This window comes from Mesoplodon mirus (genome assembly GCF_964341445.2).
Source record: "Mesoplodon mirus genome assembly, chromosome: 20".
NCBI classification, from domain to species: domain Eukaryota; kingdom Metazoa; phylum Chordata; class Mammalia; order Artiodactyla; family Ziphiidae; genus Mesoplodon; species Mesoplodon mirus.
In genome coordinates, this window is record NC_138996.1 from 11,249,675 (window position 1) to 11,269,761 (window position 20,087).

The window sequence follows — 20,087 nt, forward strand, 5'->3', positions numbered from 1 at the left end:
AATCATCATGTCCCCTCCAAGCTCTCAATGATTCCCTCCCCAACCTCCCCACGTCCATCGGCTGCTCCACATTCTCCCACAGTCAACCAGGTTACCACGCCTTTGACCGCTGAACTTCGCCCTTCGGTCAGTCACCAAGCCTGTCACCGTCTTCCTTCAATCAGCCTTTAGATCTATCTGTCCCTTCCTCTCTGTTCCCACTGCACCACCACCGTGCAGACACCCCAGGAAAATCCAGGACAAATTCCTCGCTGTCTTCCCCAATTCCAGGCCCTCCCACTTCCCCGCCCAGCCTGATGTCACTGCCAGAACAAACGTTAACAAATAGCACCTCTGTAGAGCTTCAGAGTTTATCAAAGCACTCTCCCATTCATTACTTTATTTAATCTTCACAGCAACAATGTCAGAGGTAGAGACAACAGAGGCTCAACAAAAGGGGTGTTTCCCAAGCTGTGACAAAGCGAAAGAGAGGCATGGACATATATACAGTACCAAACATAAGGTAGATAGATAGTGGGAAGCAGCCGCAGAGCACAGGGAGATCAGCTCGGTGCTTTGTGACCGCCTGGAGGGGTGGGATAGGGAGGGTGGGAGGGAGGGAGACGCAAGAGGGAAGGGATGTGGGAACAGATGTATATGTATGACTGATTCACTTTGTTATAAAGCAGAAACTAATTAAAAAAAAAAAGGGGGTGTTTCCCAATTAACGTGTTCATCAAGTTGTCCTGTGCTTGGCTGATATAACTAAACAAGATGGATTCTGAAGCAAAATCTGATATGCAGCCCTTCTCGCAAACACACAATTGCCTGCTTTGCCTTAGAGACATTTTTTAAAATAACAAAATGGCATTCTTTTGTATATAAATAGATATATAACTATATAAAAATAGATGTATATAATAGATACACTAAACAAATGCTGAAGGTTACAATCTAAAGCAGAACTTAACGACAATATAACCGAAGACAAATTTTAAGAAAACTTAGAACAGTCATCACCATGGTTCTGCATTAGTAAAACCTCTACTAAGTTTCATAGCTTCCACCTCTTTAGCTGCTTGGACTTTGATATCCAGTAGTGCTAGCTATTAACATGATTGTCCCAAAGTGCTTCTTCATTTTTACTGCTTTTTAATTTAAACAAAGTACATCTTGTTATAAAAACGAGAATCGCCCTAAAGAGTAAGATTACTATAGAAAGCTCATAAAACAAAATCACACTTACAGTATTTTATATTAACTCTCAAAAAGTCCATACGTTTTAATTCTAAAACCATTAATTTAATAATAATTTACCCTAAGCAGAATTTGCATTTTGATGACAAAAAAAAAAAAAAGATCTGTTGCTCGAAATCTTCTTTTTGGAGTTTTTTTCCCCAAAGGAATTCTGCATTCTACTCTAACCCAGTATGGACAAAAACAGGCCAGAAATTCCACTTAACCCTTGAAATCATGTGTCTCCATGGATAGTTAATATACCAATTACATAAAATCCATGAATTAACAACACTTTGCCCCCAAAACTGATAAAGATCTGAAAGTTATCATGAAGGTTACATGTGCTGAGAATATGTATCTCTGGACAGACACACAAGAACCTGGAAACCCTGGCTGCCTCTAGTTAGGGGACCTCTGACTGGGGGCCAGGAGTGGAAGGGAGAAACATGTCACTAAATCAGCTTTCCCACATTTAGAATTTCATACCATGTGTATGTATTGGCCTTTTTTTTTTTTTTTTTTTTTTTTGCGGTACGTGGGCCTCTCACTGTTGTGGCCTCTCCCGTTGCGGAGCACAGGCTCCGGACGCGCAGGCTCAGCGGCCATGGCTCACGGGCCCAGCTGCTCCACGGCATGCGGGATCTTCCCGGACCGGGACACGAACCCGTGTCCCCTGCATCGGCAGGCAGACTCCCAGCCACTGCGCCACCAGGGAAGCCCTTGACCATTTTTTAAAGAAAGTTATCTTCCTGCTTCTTGGCATTTTGACTTTCTTGGCAGGTTTAGCATATGATGTAAAAATCTTTTAAACATTGTTGGATTTCAGCCAAATTTTGCTCAAGGAGGTTTCTGATACAGAAAATGCAATTTTTTAAAAAATAGCAATTTTCACCCAGCCTTTAAGGCAAAACTATTGTCCATTCCATGTTATATGTTAATATCATTTTCTACCACTCTTCTGTATTCTTTCTACTAAAATGCAGCCAAATATCCATCTTTCTGTAATACAGCTGAAGCTCTTTGCCCCTTTCAGTGGAAAGAACGGCTTTCAGCTAAAAAAAAAAAAAAAAAGCAAAAAGCAAAGGGCTTTTATCGGGGCCCCACAGTTACGAGGAGAAATGCTATCTTTTTGGATATTATGATGATTCATAATTCACATCATGGCCTTTGTAAAGTAAAAGCATCTGAGTATTTATTGGCAAAAGAGAGAAAATACAATCTACAGAGTGAATCTGACAAGGACAACTAACCAGTGCAATATTGTTTTCACGCTTCTGTTTATCCTTTGTTGGGGACTATATAATTTAGTCTCGCAATTACCTATCCACGTGGGCATCACAAGAGTGTTACGTAAGCATCGCCGTGCAACTAAAACATAGTTGGTTACTTGGTCGGTAATAAAGTAGGGCAGGCCAATTAAGAAATTTCACCTTTTCTGTCATGATAGGGACCAACATTAAATTAAATACATGTGCTGGTGCCATAATATCATTGTAATGTTTGGCAGGAAATCCAGCCAATGTTTGTCTCTATTCAGGAATTATTTGTGTGCTTGATATTGTCAGCAGATTGATTTTTTTTTTTTTTTTTTTTTGCAGTACGCGGGCCTCTCACTGTTGTGGCCTCTCCCGTTGTGGAGCACAGGCTCCGGATGTGCAGGCTCAGCGGCCATGGCTCACGAGCCCAGCCGCCCCGCGGCATGTGGGATCTTCCCGGACCGGGGCATGAACCCGTGTCCCCTGCATCGGCAGGTGGACTCTCAACCACTGCGCCACCAGGGAAGCCCAGCAGATTGATTTTTAAATGCATGAACCAAATCAGGGGCCATAATCAATAGTATTAAAACTTTCCACTTATAGGCTCCTTTTTAGCTAATGGGTTTCATCCTCTATCTGTCTGGTGCCACCACTGCCTGGATTAAAAAAGCCTTGATTTCATACTTTTTCACATGGATTCTAAATTCCATCAGGCACTCAAGGCTGTACCTGGTCCAGCACGCTGACCCCCCCACACGCACGCACCACCATCTCGCCAGTGGACACGCCGCTGGCCTCCTAAATCTGCCGTTTTGCTGCAGCTCTGCTTCCAAGGGCTGTCCTCAGGTTAGTGGATGCATTCCGTCCCCCTGCGTAGAGCCAAGACCATGACCGTCCACAGTGCGGTGTGCGAAGCCAGCTCCCTTGGGACCACTCTTGGGCCTGACTCACGGCAGGTCCCCCGGGGCATCTGGCTAAGCCTTTGCCGACTTCGGCCTGAGCTCAGACCCTCGTCGGGCTCCCTCCCCTTCCCTGTCCTGCTTCCCAGTTCTCTCCTTAAAAAAGAACTTTCCACAAATCCTTGTCTCCGTGAGTCCTGGTCTCAGGGTCTCCTTCCGGGGAACTGAAGCCTGAACACCCTCCAAGCAGGCGAGCTCGCCTTCCCTCCTGGGCGCTGCCCCTGTCCCATAGTGATGCTGCTTCCCTCACAGGTGCCCTCCTGTCCCCTTGGGCTGTGCTTAGGACAAGGCGCCTAACAGTCAAGTGAGATACTGTAAGTGAGAACACTTCAAACCTGTAAAATGCGCTACAAACGTGAATCGCTTGTAGCAATCATGACCCTAACCTCGCTCATCCTTGCAGACCTGGATCTAAGCCACCCCTCCTTGACGGGGTGCCCTGCAGCTCTCCCTGCCGCAATGTTATCTAATCCTCCATATCCTCACTTACAGTGCAAGCTCCATGAAGGCCCAGACTTTGTCTTATGCACGGCTGTAGCCTCAGCATCTAGGCTGATGCCTGGCACATGGGGCATATTTACCAAATATGTGTTAAATAATGATGCTGAATTCAAAGGTCTTGCTCTAGTCTCAGCCCCTTGGGAAACAGAAGGGTGAAAAGCCGGGTTAAGGATCACCCAAAGTGCCTACGATGACATGCCTAACGTACAAAACAACTCAGTGGCAGAGCCAGGACCTCATCCTTGATCTCTTGTCTCCCAGGCCTGGGACCGTTCCCTCTGAGACTCCACCTCCAGGCCCCACATCTTCCCTGGACCGCAGGGGAAAACTGCAACCCCTTCTCCTCCACCCAAACTATTGGCATGTGGGCTGTTCACTTTAATGATACGCTACCTTGTTATAAAGACGGACTGGGTGACTTCCTTGTTGGCGCAGTAGTTAAGAATCCGCCTGCCAATGCAGGGGACACGGGTTCGATTCCCTGGCCCGCGAAGATCCCACAGGCTGCGGAGCAACTAAGCCTGTGCTCCACAACTACTGAAGCCCATGCGCCTAGAGCCCGTGCTCTGCAATGGAGTAGCCCCCGCTCGCTGCAACTAGAGAAAGCCCGTGTGCAGCAACAAAGACCCAACGCGGCCAAAAATAAATAAATAAATAAATAAAATTTAAAAATTTATTTTAAAATAATAAATAAAGAGGGACTGGGATTTTTAGCACTGTAGGGTTTTGTCTTTTGTTTTTATTGTTGTTGTTTACCAGTAAATTTATTTTATTTTTTTACTGAAGTATAGTTGATTTACACTGTTGTGTTAATTTCTGTTGTACAGCAAAGTGATTCAGTTATACATGTATATGTATATATTCTTTTTTTTAATATATTCTTTTCCATTGTGGTTTATCACAGGATACTGAATACAGTTCTCTGGGCTACACAGTAGGACCTTGTTGTTCATCCATTCTCTATATACAAGCTTCCATCTGCTGACCCCAAACTCCCACTCCATCCCTCCCCTGCCCCCCTCCCCCCTCAGCAACCACCAGCACTGTAGTTTTATGTGTGCTGCTTTCATCTCCCCAACTAAACCTGAAGCTTCCTGGTGGCGAAGACCTCTCTGAATTCCCCTCCACACCATCTTCAGGACCCTGCACAGGACGGAGCATACATATCCATTGGAGGAAAGAGGCAGACAAAGAGGAAGCGTGCAGACGCTGAAGTCAGACAGACCTGGCTCCAGGGCCCGCTCTGCATTTACCACCTGCATGGCCTTGAACAAAGCCGCTGACCATCTCCGCACCTTGCAGAGAAAGTGAGAGTCCCCAGGCCCCAGGATTACTGGGAGGACCTAATGAGATGACACATGCCAAGCGTTCCGCACCATGGCTGGTATATGGTGACCACTCGGTAAGTATAACCTGCAGTTGGTGATACTGGTACCAGTGATAGTAAAAACAGGCTCCCGGGGCTTCCCTGGTGGCGCAGTGGTTGGGAGTCCGCCTGCCGATGCAGGGGACGCGGGTTCGTGCCCCGGTCCGGGAGGATCCCACATGCCGCGGAGCGGCTGGGCCCGTGAGCCATGGCCGCTGAGCCTGCGCGTCCGGAGCCTGTGCTCCGCAACGGGAGAGGCCACAGCGGTGAGAGGTCCGCGTACCGCCAAAAAAAAAAAAAAAAACAGGCTCCCAAGCACCGACTTGCAAGTGGTTTAAACAGGCAAAGATCAAAGACCTCAGTTCAGAAAAAATCCTGCTTATTAATGCCTATTAAATACCTAAACTATTATATCAGGTGTCTCCTTTTCCTTATAAACTTAAGATGTTCAGTAACAACACACAGTCCCCAGTGTCCTCCTCCACAGGGAAAGGCCAACCCCCCTCCCCCCCAGTTTGCTTTTCCGGGTCACCTCCCATCCATCTCCTCCTGACTCCTGGCTCCCTGCTTCGCCCCACTCTGCAGAACTTGCATTGGGTGTAGACTCCATCCCCAGTCCCAGGAGAGCAGTGCTGGACACTTTGCATTTCACAGACGCGTCCCTTCTGATAGCCTCATTCATTCATTCAATGAGCTCACATTTATCAAATGCTGGACACTGGATCAAAAGCCAGACGAGCACCTGCCCTCTAGAGGACCTCCCAGCCCTGAGAGCCCCCCAGCTTCTCTTTCTTAATCGCAGACTCACCTTGGAGAGCTCTCCTTCCTCCCAAGCAGCATTAGGATGACTGTCTCATTCTCAGCAATAATAGCAGGCGAGCTGGATTCAGACGGCCAGGGTTAGAATACCGGCTCAGTCACTTGCTTATGACAAAACCATGGGCAAATTTCTTTCCCTCTCTGCTTCACCCACCTCACCTTTAGAATGAGGATAATGATGCCTACCAACTAGACCTGCCGGAATGAAATGAAAACCCAATGAGCCTGTATGGGATAAGAACCTAAAACAAGACTGGATATATGCATATGTATAACTGACTCACTTTGCTACACACCTGAAACTAACACAACATTGTAAATCAACTATATTCCAATAAAAAGTAAATAAATAAATAAATATATAAGAGAGGGAGATAATAAAAACATTTTTCTAAATGTTTTATTTAGAAAAAGTGAAAAAGTCTTAAAGTTAGACTAATTGCTTTTTTAAAATAAATTTATTTATTTATTTAATTTTGGCTGCATTGGGTCTTCGTTGCTGCACGTGGGCTTTCTCTGGCTGTGGTGAGCGGGGACTACTCTTCGTTGCAGTGCGCGGACTTCTCATTGTGGTGGCTTCTCTTGTTTCGGAACACGGGCTCTAGGCGCATAGGCTTCAGTAGTTGTGGCACATGGGCTCAGTAGTTGTGGCTCGCGGGCTCTAGAGCGCAGGCTCAGTAGTTGTGGCGCACGGGCTTAGTTGCTCTGCGGCATGTGGGATCTTCTCGGACCAGGGATCAAACCCGTGTCCCCTGCATTGGCAGGCGGATTCTTAACCACTGTGCCACCAGGGAAGTCCCAAGTTAGAGTAACTGTATCCAAAATGCCTACTAACTGTTATGCAATAAAATCATTTATATACTCAAAAAAAAAAAACCAATGAAGTCTTTAGAACAGTGTGTGGCACATAGTAATAAATGCTCACTGATACCATTTTACAACTTACAAAAAAGATCTACCCTTTAGTTGGAACGGCTGTTTGGCGTTAACACAACAAAGTGCTAAGCTAACCACTGAAGAAGAAGTAAAATGTTCTGAACTATTGCTGTGTCACAGCAAGACTCTTTTTTAGGCACCTGCCAAGCCAGCTAAAACCTCTGCTTCCAGGGAAAACGTAAAGAATCTCGAGCAGGGACCACAAGTTCTATTTGTAACTCAAACTCAAAGAAGGCTCTAGAACAAAGAGCATCCTGACAGCTCAGGGGGCAGAGAGGTGCAAGAGGCTGCCCTGGGCAAGGTGCAACCTGCCACAGAGGCTGACCCCAGAGACCCCAGCAAGGCGGCCCGAGGCACAGCATCCGAGAGAAGTGCAGGTTCTGGAACCAAGGGACAGCCAAATCAGAGGGCAGGACACAGCAAGGGAAATCCCGAGCACTGGCAACAGTTGAGAGATCCGAGATGGTGGCAGTGTGGTCCTGGGTGATCCGTCACCAACAGCAAGGCTCTCAGCCTGTGGCCCAGGGTGTGAAGGAGGGTCCAGTCTCAGGGGAGGGAGCTGGCAACAGCTGGGCAGGGTTCCCCAAGCATGTGGATTTCGGTTAACAACAGTCCTGGCAGGAAGCATGGCACTAAGCAGGTAAATCAGGACAAAAGTCCATTTGAAACACCTGAGCTAATAAGGCAGGTGAGCAGGAGAAGGTACACAAAGGGAGAACAGGGAAAAGCGTAGACCCAGAGACCCCAGCCTGGGGCTCAGCCCTGGCCCATCAGAAGCCAGGTGTACTGGCAACAAAGACTTGATTCCAATCCCTCCAACGGTGGGAAGGCAGCACCTTAAATGCTACTTCCTTCCACAGTAGATGTGTTGACCCAGCTGTGGGCACCCGTGCAGAGCAATGGAGGGAAAATGATGCAGCAGAGCCCAAAGGCAAACCAAGACCAAAACATCGTAAGAGGCGAGCATTCCAGGTACGTCAAGGATGGGAGGCTCTGTGTGTAGGTTTCACTCCGCACGCTCAGCACGTTACATGAAGGCAGCCCACAGAAGGGTTTACCAGGGATGTGGGGTGAAACATGGGGCTTCTATTTAGGGTGAAGTCTTTCCCAGAGAAGGTGATTAGTGGCAGTGACCTGAGTACGTTGACTGTATTTATAGCATTTTCTCTCAGCCATCAAATCCAGAGGACAAATGCCAAAGGCCTCTAGAGGGTGAGTACCCGATTTTTTCCACATCACCTCTTAAAGCAAAACCCCTCCCCTAACACTCAGACTCTCCTCTGCCCAAGTCTCTGAACGAGAGCCAGCTCTCGGCCCACACCCCTTCCCGCCCCAACAGGGCCGCGACCCACGACTTTGCTGGGTCCACGGGCCATGGCAGGCCTTGGGGCGGGAAGGGGTGTGGGACCCACCACACTGCTCCAGGGCAGCAGGAAGGGAAGGGTGAACAACACTCACGGCGCCAAAAAAGAAGACCTGAGATCCCAAATCAGGAGCAGAACAACTTTTTCCCAGACTGGTGACGACTCAAGGGATTCCCGGGCACAGCCTCGGGGGCCGTCTTCCTGCCTGATGCCCCAAAACGCTAAGCGAGTCACGCCTTTCTGCTGCGTCCTTGCCAAAGTCAACTCCAATGTGAGCCTCAGTTTCTCATCTGTCACAAACTGGGTGGCCCCCAAAGTCACCTCCCACCCAGAAACCTATGACTCCCTGAGCAGGAGACCAAACAGGTCCGACCTTTGTCCAGTTCGGGGAACCAGGTCAATTCTCTGCTGGGCAGGAGCCCCGGACTGGAAGAGCAGGAGTGGTCACGAGGCTGCACTCCTGACAGAGGTAAGAGGAAGCAAGCCATGCCTCAGAGCCTGCATCCAGCCCAGCCGGCCTCTGCCAGACTTTTGCAAGTGTTAAATTCCTAGGCCTGAGAAAAGACACCAGATCCCCAGGGGCAGGAGAGAGATGAGCTTCCTCCTCCTCCAGCTAAGATCTGGGATGGTTTCCTGTGCATGTGTGTATGCGTGTGTGTGTGTGTGCGCGCGCACGCATGCACGGGCACGCCTTTGTGGGGTTTTCCCCCCCTCCTGACCAGCAGGTTGTGCTGCCCATGAGAGAGGGAGCCCCTGAGGCTAACCCTGTGTGCATCCCCCCAGCAATGGTGGGCGGCCGGCCACCCTGCCCCTTCCCATACCACCGCTCACCTGGGGGTTGTCCATGTACCAGAGAAGGCAGTTGGCCTGCGTGTCCAGGATAAAGTACCTCCGCAGAAACTTGCCGCTGTTCTCATTCTCCTCGATGTCCAGAAACCCACAGATTCGGTTCTGCCGATCCACATAAGGCATTCCTGGGCTCTGCTCACATTACCCTGTGTGGCAGGAGGGAGGGAGGGGCCGTGAGAAGGAGAGTAAAGCGGGTGCCTCACTCTGGCCTGACTCCCCTCTGCCAGAAGGGAGGCTGCCACCCTCTCCCATTGGTGTCCTTCCCCAGGGCCCCAGATGTCCCACCCCAACCAGACCCTGGAAACTTCTGTCAAGTCTGTTCCATGAACAGTCACCAAAATCCATTAATTCAACTAACTTTTCTGAGGCTCCACTACGTGCCAAGCAGAGTGCTAGGCAACTTTACACGCGTGGAAGGTGTGAGTCTAGACTCTGGGTCAGGGGCCTGGGTTCAAATCCCAGTTCTAGTCACTTACTGATGTTTGTGTGACCACAAACTGTTTAATCTTCCCATGCCTCAGTTTCTGCGTCTGTAAAATGGGGATAATAATAGGACCTACACCAGATTTTGGCGAGAATTAAGTACGTGGCAGACATAAAGCATTCATAAGCACTAGGTATTATTATCACTCTTCAGAAAAGCCTTGTAAAGTAGGTTATAACCCAATTTTATACAATAGTAAAGAAACTATTGCAGCAAGGATTTAAGCTCCAGTGCAAACACCTGGATAAACTCTGCCGAGAATTCAGGGGTGAAGAGCAGCCCCTCCAGCTCCATGAAGGTACCAAGGAGTCAAATCCGAGGGGTTCCTGGGGCAGGGCCACACCCCTCAGCCCCAGGATCACTTCCTTCACTTTGCATTTTCCCAGAAGCCACTTGTAATCGAAGGAATGAAGGAGCACAAGAAAGCCCAACCCTGAACACTTTCCTGATTGCAGAAGAGGGTCCGGCGATTTGAGACAATACGCACCCTCACACGGGCCTCCCCTCTCCTGGCTCCCTTCCGTCTGTCTGAAGAGCCAAAGGAAAAGGCAGGAGCTCTGTTCTCCTCCTCAAGAGGAAAAGCACCCTCCAACAGGCAGCTACACCCCACCTGGACGCACAATGCACTGCAGAAGTGGGACACGGTGCCCAAGGGTTAGAAAACCCCACGTGACAGTCAGACCTTCAAGGACAGACGCCACACACCCCACCCACCCCTGGTCCTGCTTGGTTCCAATAAAGCAAAAAATTCACTGTGACCCAAGCCCGCCATGGCCCTGAGCCTATGACTAAGCACAGCTGAGAGACGGCTGGCTTCGGGGCCGTGCCCTGCACCATGACCCTGGGTCAGCCCCTGAGCTACCAAGATGCCACGCCCGCAGGCTTCCTGGCCAGGAGGAAAGTCCCACATGCAGAGACACACATTCCCACAAGACCAGGCGAATTCTAAGGATGTGGATGGTGGCGGGGCCTTGCGGTGCTGAGACGCTGCCCCAAGAAAAAAAAATACCCTGCTCACACACCAGGATGCCAGGAAACAGTGAACCCCTTGATTCCAGGTAAGGTCAGGCAGAATCCCAACAGGGCAGATGACTGTCAGGAGGGAGACGGGTCAGGGGATCCCACGGCGACTCGCTGGGCAGTGATGGGGGACAAAAAGGAAAGCAGGCAGGGAAACAGGACACAGATGAAACAGCACAGCTAGAAAGGAGTAAAAGAGGAGGAGAGAAAAGGAGAAAAAGTGGGAAGAGGAGGTTTAAAAAGATGGCCGAGGAGAACGAAGTAGCAGCGCAGGGGGAGAGGAGGACCCCGAGGGTGAGGGCCGGGGGTGGGGGGGAGACACCCGTGCACGCAGTACATCACGTGGTCAGAGGTCCCTGTGACCAGATCCCCAGCTTCTCGGTACCTCCCCAAACTAAGCCTCCATCCCAGCTCCCGTCTCACCACTGGCCAATGTGAGGTCAGGAAAGGGAGACAGATGGGTTCAAGCCAAGGGGTTAGGGTCAAAAATGGGGAGGAAGCGGATCCCTGAGAAAGGATGCAGCTTCCCCCAGGGAATCAGAGGAAATCAGGAGTCCCAGACGGAAAGGCTGGGTCAGCCCTGCAGTGAGGGTGCACCCAACCCCCAAGAAAACTCAGCAAATTCCCCTGATGCCAGCCCAGCCACAGAGACAGACGTTCCGGGGGATTCAGCACTGTCGCCACCCCGGGACATCCCTAAGGGGAAGGGTATAGACTGCAGTGGATAACAAAGCCAACCGTCTCTGGGTGCAGCCAGTAAGCACAGCATCCGACTTCACGCTGCCTTTCCAATGTCCCCTCTTCAGCCCAAGGGGCCTTTTTCTCAAGTCAGAGGCCAGAGAAGCCACTGTTTCCACAATCCTCCAAGAGTCTACTCTTGTAGAGGGAGCTTCCCACTTGCATGGTGGGAGAGGACCCACAGGGACCAAAAGGAAAGATGATAAAAAGAAGAAATCTGGTTACACATCTCCTGACTGTGGTTCTAGCCCAGGAAAAAAAAAGCTGCTCAGATGTCCTGAGAAGCAGCTGAGTCACAGGGCTCCTCAGCATGTAGGAGGGGGGTGGGGGCAGGATGGGCGGCAGGAGAGCCAAGCAAGCATCACACGGGAAGTGTGGTTAGAACGAACAAGCCCACCCACACAGACGCGACAAACCCAAAGATGGCGCAGACACACAAACCTTAGGTCCTGAGCCCGGTCCTCTGACAGTGCATCCTCATCCCATGGGTGCATCCCTTGTCCCAGCAGCTGCTGGTACAGAGAGCCAGCCTCCCCTGCCCCCCAATCCCCTCTCCCTGCTTCTTCAACCTGCCCCCCAGCATCGTCCAAGTCTCCTGTGGCTCCTCCCCTTTTTCCCAGAGAGGCCCCTCAGATGCGATTAATTCTGCCACCACCCCCCCAGCCCCGAAAACCAGGCAGGGAGGGGAGAAAAGGAAGTGCCAGAAACCGATCCGTAAGGGGGAGGCCACCCTGGTGCATATACACATACTGTCTATCACCTCTTCGAAATGTCCTTTCCAACTTGCATGACACTCCTCGGTTATACAGTTCTAGCCTGTCTTTTAAACTTTAAAATCACTTGTTATCTTAAATTTCATTTTAACCGAGTTCCCCAGTGTAAAAATACTGGGGGGAGGGTGACACTGGGTGATGCGCCCCAGGAGTTGCCCCATGCCCACCCCCACCATATCCTGGGTCCCTCACCTGGACGGTGACTCTCGGCCCATCTACTGGGACAGCATGCAAAGTGCTCTGGCTGGGTCAGAGCACCGGACAGTGCTCTCTCAGGCCAGCCCCTCCACCTTGGCTCTAATTCCGTAACGAGACCACCCAGCGAGGAGCTCCTAGGCCATCACAACACATGGACGACAAAGAGCATAGACTCTGTGCGCAGGAAGGGACCTCGGTCCACCGCACTCGGCACCCTGTCTTTCCAAAGCATGCTAATCTCGCCAGTGTCTTCCATTTCTAGTGCAAAATTCACAATATAACAATGCTGGCATTAAAAAAAAATCACTCTAGGGCTTCCCTGGTGGCGCAGTGGTTGAGAGTCCGCCTGCCGATGCAGGGGACACGGGTTCGTGCCCCGGTCCGGGAGGATCCCACGTGCCGCGGAGCAGCTGAGCCCGTGAGCCATGGCCGCTGAGCCTGCGCGTCCGGAGCCTGTGCTCCGCAGCGGGAGAGGCCACAACAGTGAGAGGCCCGCATAACTCAAAAAAAAAAAAAAAAAATCACTCTAGCCAACTGTTCTCACTTTTGCATGCTTTTTCATGCTTCTGTCCACATAATCAACCTTCTTAAAACTTTAAATTATACCGTAAACATGTTCCATGTTGCTACACAGTCTTTATAATCAGTGTTTTTAATGGTTGCATAACATCACTGGACTGGATTTACTATAATTTACTTAAACCATTTCTCCATGATTAGACAGTTAGATGATATCCAGTTTTTCTCATGCTAAAATTCATCTTTTTTTACTTTGTTTCTTCTTTTACACATGGATACAGCATAAATTCCAAGTAGTAGTAAGACGATCATAGGTTATGAACTTTTATAACTCTTGAGACTTATTACAAAATGGCTTTCTAAAAGTATTTCATCTGTTTACACTGCAGCCAGCAATACATTGTTACCATTGCTATAATCTTACATACATTGAATGTGCTCATTATTTTAAACTATGGCTAGTTTAAATATATAATGACGCCCAGTGAGGCAAAACATTTTTTCATGTTCGTTTCCTGCTTCACGTTCCTTCCTAGACTTTGTTAAATGCAAATCAAAATTATGTGTGCACACAATCAATTTCTCTTCTCTCTTTCTCTCTCCCTCTCCCTCCCTCCCTCTCTCCCTTTCTCTCTCTCTCTCTCTCTCTCTCTTACACACACACACACACCCCAAACAAAACCAAAACACAGTCTCAATAATTCAAATAAGTAAATAACGTACCTTAATGAAAAGTAAAATTGAAAAGAGGCAAGTTTTACACCATCTAGATTTCCTTAGTACATAAGTTGCTAAGTATGTGCTGCAAATGAAAATATGTTAAATATTTAATTGATGGTAAAAGTGAAACTTTTTTTTTTGGCCGCGAGGCTTGCAGGATCTTAGCTCCACCACCAGGGAGGGATCAAACCCGGGCCCCCTGCAGTGGAAGCACAGAGTCCTAAGCACTGGACCCCCAGGGAATTCCCAAAAGTGAAACTTTTAGAAAGAAAGGGACTTTGCATGGAGTTACCCATTGATCAGAAGCAGAAAATGGGTTAAATGTCAACTAACCCGAGATTCCTGGCCAACACTTGCCCGCTGACGAGATGAAGCTCATGAGAAAAGAATCAATGGCTGCCCACCATCGAATGAGATGAGGGCACACGGCAACATCCCTGTCCCAAGTATCTCCTCTACTGCCCATTCCAGTGCCTTAGCCTCCATCATTGGAGGAGATTCAAGCCAAGAATAAAATTCTCCCCTAGGAATTGAGACAACTGACATCTTTATCAGGCTCACTAGTATACAAGAGACAACTTGGGACCAAGACCCTAAGAAAATAAAACATGTCCCAATGGGAGACTGAGGCATTAGCGGGGAAGAAAAGTAAGAAGGCTGTCTCCTGAAGACACTTCCTAGGATTCTTATACACCCAGGACAGTAGTATGAAGCTTTCTGGAAAGCAATTTGGCAGTATGGAACAAGGGAGCTAAAAATGCTCCTATCCTTTGACCCAGAAATTCTACCTCTAGAATTCCATCCAAGTAAATAAACAAAGATGCAAATACAGATTAAAATAAAACGATGGCAACTGCAACAGAATTTATAATGACACAAAGTTGGAAATGCCCTGAATGTCCAAATGATTAGGGAATAATAAATGATAGGACATTCACATAAGGAAATGTTGCACAATCTTTAAATAGCTATGTCTTCAAGTACTTTTAAATGAATTAGGGAAAAACTCCCCCAAAGTTTTTTAAAGATACAATAACATGATTTAGAATATGACCCCAGTCCTCTAAGTATTATTTTTATATTTCTATATTTGGATAGAAAAAGACTGACATCCAGGCACTAAAATATTAGCAGTTATTATCTGTGGGTCTCGGGTGAATTTTATCTACATCTGTATTTTTTTCCATATTTTCCAAATTTTCTGCAGGAAATGTATGTTACTTTATTTAGCAGGAGGGAAAGCTATTTAACTCCACACACACCCCCATCCCCAGCGTATAAGTTTTGAAGCTGAGAATAAATTTCTCAATTCTCCAGAGTCCATAAACAAGCAAAACCTTGCCTAAATTATAGCCCTCTTGGGACTTCTTAGTGTTTCAAAGTCTTAAATCGAATAAAGCCATGTTCCACCCATCACAACTGCCCAGAAGCTAGGTACCTACCCAGAGGGCTTTGGCACCCTCCAGTCTAGGTGGGTTTCTTACTTCCCTACTGCAGCTTCCCCTAAGAGAGGCTCTTTCTTTCCTCTGTGGGTTTGGTTGCTTGCTCTCTGGTCTTCATAAGAGGAGCCCCTGTCCTGGGGGTCAACTGAAGATTCACACCCAAGTCAGTGCCTCTTTCCCTCTTCTGTCGCAGAGCCTGCAACACAGCACGCCCAGAAGCAGGGATCCCGACAAAGACCCCCCCAGTGGAATTTTCCTTCTTGAAACTTGGGAGATGGGACTGACGTCTTTAAGTTCAATGTCTAGATAGATGAATGAAAAGATGGATAAATAGGTTTGTTTTTTTTTTTTAAAGAAAAGCTAAAGAGCTATTAAGTCATGAAAGCTCTGGCACACTGTAGTGGACGTCTTATTTTTCAGATCTCTAATGTGGCTTGAAGATACGAGAAAAAATAGAGTGAAATAAGGGAGATTCATCTGCCTGATCGTCCTGATACTTCTGAGGTAAATACAAACGAAAGAAAGTGGTAACAGAGATAAAGCCTTAAATGGTATTGGCCCCAGGATGAAATAATCCACTCTCATCTCCGGTAGTTCAAAACTCAAAAACAATGAATCCATTTTTCAATTTGGATATTTTTCTTTCATGTTATTTGGCGTTGGTAGGAAAGGGAATTTCAGGGATTTTGCTCCAGAAAAAAGTCAGGAAGGCGTTTCTTAACGTAGGGGGGCGGGCAGGGATGCAGTGAATACATCTGCTATCTTGTCATCCTCGAGGGTGGAAGCTGGGGACAGTAGCATCAGTGGTAAGTGAGAGGGATACCAACAGGAAATTGCTAAATTTCTAAAGGAGAAAGTTAATCGGGAAATGACATCAGAGGTCTCAGAGAGGACTGTAATAAGCAGACAGGAACTGGGGTGTGGAGGTTAGAAAACGTATGGGCCATGCGAACAGAGAGTTCGCCTGTGTTTCCATCTCCCACCTACATAAGGGTGCACTGCGGAGGGCCCACGAATGCCCGGGGCCCAGTAAAAACACAAGAACGGCAACAACAAAACGCAAGCATGGCTATTTCAGAACACAGCTCTGAGACTGGGCCAAAGACTCAAACTTCCAAAATGTGGGAACATCTATTTCCTACCGTTATAACATCATTGCATTCTGAAGCTGTCATAAGAGCACATTCCAAATAGTCTGAGGCCGGAGAATAATGTGAGAGAGAAGGGAATGTACTGAGAACACATTCCCAGCGGAAGAGCAGGCTGAGGAATGCAGACATCCACAGGAATGGGGAGGGTAAGAGAAGGTGCCCAACGTCCCCTGGACCCAAGGACTCTGAATGGAGGGCAAGAGACACTCGAGGAATTTTTTAAGGGAAAAAAATACTGGGGAAAGGGCGGGCACGACTGACTACTGATACCACCGCAACAAAGATGCCAAAAGCAGCAAAACGTTTTAAACACTCATGACCTCTCTGAACAGCAGCCTCAGCTATGTGCAGAGAAAATGTGGTTGTTAGAGCTGGTAGGAAACAAAGGCCTGCCCTTGACTCAAGGCTCCTGAGACCACCTCTCCCCAGAGAGTTCACCAGCACAGGGACCAGCCCCAGGGGTTATAAATAGCCTATAAAAACTGAGATCTCGGGCCTCCCTGGTGGCGCAGTGGTTGAGAGTCCGCCTGCCGATGCAGGGGATACGGGTTCGTGCCCCAGTCTGGGAGGATCCCATATGCCGCGGAGCGGCTGGGCCCGTGAGCCATGGCCGCTGGGCCTGCGCATCCGGAGCCTGTGCTCCGCAACGGGAGAGGCCACAATAGTGAGAGGCCCGCGTACCGCAAAAAAGAAAAAAAAAAAAAAAAAAAAAAACTGAGATCTCCCACTTTCAGAATCCAGTTACTAGGCTCTGCGATTCAGTTTCACTGTAGGCCTTCTTACTGGTAGCAGCACAGGAGCTTGATCTTCATTTAAAAGTTGGACCTTCTCACCCACTAAACCCTGGGCAGTAGGAGAATGAAGAGAAAGCATCCTTATTTCTCCTACGTACTAGCCTTTTGCAAAGTGCCGGGGGAAAGTCTAAAGGGCCTAAGCCTGCCTGTCTAAAGGCACCGTGCTCCCGTCTCTGGATATAGGGACGGAGGAGGGGCCAGGTGTGGCACGGAGCACGTGCAGGTGACAAGGATCGGCCTGAGAGCAGCTGACGAAACTCTTGCAAGAACGTGACCATTGAAGAGGGCGTGCTGATTTCAGTGACCCACCGCTGTGCTGGAGTGAAGTGAAAGAGCATGGGTTTTAGAGTCACACAGACTCTACGCAACTCTTCAGGGCCTATTTCCTCATTTGCAAAATGGAGAGAATCGCTGTACCTACTTCAAAGGCTGCTGTGCGGATTAAACGAAATAATGTGTGAAAAGTGCTTAAGAGGAGGTCGGGCAAAGACTAAGCACTGGGTAACTGTTGTTAAGATGTGTGCGTGTGTAGTGTCTCACAAGCAGTACATGACCCCCACCACTAGGTAAAACAGGGCAGGCAGCTGCCAGGCCGTCTCCACCCCTCAAATATCAATAAGTAAATCCCGCTGGGAAGGCAGTGACGCTGGAATCCCTCACAAGGAAAGGCATAAGCTGCCCTTACTCTTCCGTCTACTCCAAGAACCATCATAATTCTCATCTCGAAAATTCTCCAAAAGGTTAAAAAAATAACAGTCCAAGAGATCCACCGACTCCCTCTCGGCCAGGCCACCCTGAAAGTTAACAGAACCAGGCCTGCGATCAGATGCCAAGGAAGGGTCTCTGGAGCCACCTCCTGCTTGGCCCGTGGGAGAATCACAGCAGCAGAGATCCGCTCTGCAAATGGATGGCCAAAAGGGAGCCCTAGCTGATGGGAGGGCGAGCCCTTGCCTTTGCACTTTAACCCCAGTGTTTCTCAGGGAGAAGGGGACCTCCCTCTTTATCTCAGCTGGCGGGGCAGAAAGGCAGCCCAAAGTTCAGAGTAAAGGTCAACGGGGCCTTCCAATTACTGTCCCACTGCAGCAACCACAGGCCTGTGCAGAACGGGAAGCAAGGAACCCCATCCCTCCCACCCCCCAGCCGCCCTATCCCCTGCCCTGGCCAATTCCCTGGCTCAATGAAGGGCTTATATCAGGCAGGGCTAGGATCCTGCTCTTGCCATAGACTGTCACACTATAATATTTGTTCTGCTTCCTTCCTTTCCAACCCTAACAAATTGGATTGCCGGAGTCCTCTCCAGCTGACTAAGACACGTGGAAAACTGAAAGTAAGGCAGCAGTGGGAAGAGGGAAGAGGCCGAGCAGTGCAACGCCCCAGCACCCAGATCATCTTTTCCAAGCTCCACGACTATCTCGGCCAAAATAACTACTTACTACAGTTTCAGGGAAACAGAAGAGATATTTACTGCACTGGGGCCGCAGCAAGATCTAATTGGAGGCGTTCCAGCCTTTTAACCGGGGCATCACCCACCTGCCCACCTGCCCACCTGCCCCATGAAGAAGACCAGAGATCAACGAAGCGCCAGCTGGATGCACATCCAGAGATGTGGCCCTGCTGCTCCCGGCTCCCTAGTGATCCAGCACTTTCAGCAAATACCAGGCAAGCTAGCAGGAGGGCTGCTCGGAGGGGCTTGGCTGGCTGATAGGGCTGATGATTCTCCCTTCCCATTTTTGCAGAATCTCTCCATAAGTAGGCACCAACCAAAATCTGCATGTCTCCAGGATTTATTTTAACCTCGGGGGAAAACACCGAGCTGAATTACAGTTCAGCACACTAGGATGACACGATGGGATTTGCAGGCCCTACTGCCTTATACAGAAGAGAGAAGCAAGCACCAACGACAAGGGAAAGGGAGCACTGCAAACTCTCCACCAAAGGGCAGGTGGTTCCCCAATCCATACCTAGGTGATTACCCATCTGTGAAGTGAGCGAGGCGCCCATCAGTAGGAGTGCCATAGGCACTTTATCAAAAGCGGGGCTTACAAAGAGGGCAAAGGATACTTAGGTCCAAAGGCAACACCCAAGGGAAACCCTCACGAACCAGCTCAAACCAGCTTGAGGCACCACCACATTGCTCTCTTCTCTTCCATTTGGATAGGGGCAAACAATTCATCTGCTTGCAGTTCACTCACTCATTCATTCAAGAAACATTTACTTAGCACCTAGCAGATGTCATACACCAGGCTGGCCACAGAGTCTAGACTGCAAGCTATGGCAAAAGTCACCTGCGTTCAAGTGGCACACAATGGTGAAGGCTAATATATGCAAGGATGAGGAGGCTTTTTAAAAGCTTCCTCTGGCTTCTCAAAGCATGCTGGATCTCTAGTTTAGCAATCTGCATTGTGTCCTAGGTCCTGGTGTACGGCCTGTGTCCTCCATCAGATGGTAAGCTCCCTGAAGACAGAAGCTACATTTTGTTCATCACTGCCTTTCGTGTCTTAATTACCCAATAAATGTCAGCTGAATGCAACTGAAATAGAAAACAAACACTTCGATTCTTTCCAGATCTTTGGCTTTACTGTTTCTGAAGGCTTTGCCACCAAACAAAGAAAAATGATGAGGCTACAGAAAGGAGGAAAAAGGGGATTGACTTAGATATTTTAAGAAAACAGAAGTACAATTTTGGAACTTCAGCCCAAGTGCAACCACCACTCAGCGGACCGAGATGCCTCGGGGGTGTCACCGCTGGCGTCCCGGTAGAATGCCTGTCCCCTCCCCTTCTCTGCGGGTTACTCTCCTCTGAAAATCCCCATCTGGAGTCCTAAAGAAAGACGGGGCAGTTGGCGGGAGAAGGAGTTAGAAAGGGAAGATTCACCAAGTAGCAAGGAAACCTTACAGCGACAGGCTGGGGGGTCAGCCTCTGGCCTGGCCTGGGGAGGAGATGGGTCCGCCCCCAGTGAGGTGGCCCTGCCGCGCCTCC

At 48.8% G+C, this 20,087-nt stretch overlaps 1 protein-coding gene and 1 long non-coding RNA gene across 4 annotated transcripts in view; one reads left to right on the plus strand and one right to left on the minus strand.

Annotated features, from left to right (window-relative positions):
- PLEKHA2 (pleckstrin homology domain containing A2) overlaps positions 1–20,087 on the minus strand; it is a 57,379-nt gene that overhangs the window by 36,372 nt on the left and 920 nt on the right. For 2 of the 3 annotated variants that reach the window (XM_082608731.1, XM_082608730.1), the window contains exon 2: positions 9,251–9,414. In XM_082608731.1, the coding sequence (XP_082464857.1) occupies positions 9,251–9,391 (141 nt within the window). In that variant the 5' untranslated portion in view covers positions 9,392–9,414. Of the gene's footprint in view, positions 1–9,250; positions 9,415–11,510; positions 11,679–20,087 lie in introns of those variants that run through there. The other variant, XM_082608732.1, reaches the window with a different exon arrangement.
- Positions 10,683–19,611, plus strand: LOC309795924. Its single transcript, XR_014292386.1, has 3 exons — positions 10,683–10,810; positions 15,583–15,666; positions 19,519–19,611. It is a non-coding gene; the product is annotated as an uncharacterized lncRNA (long non-coding RNA).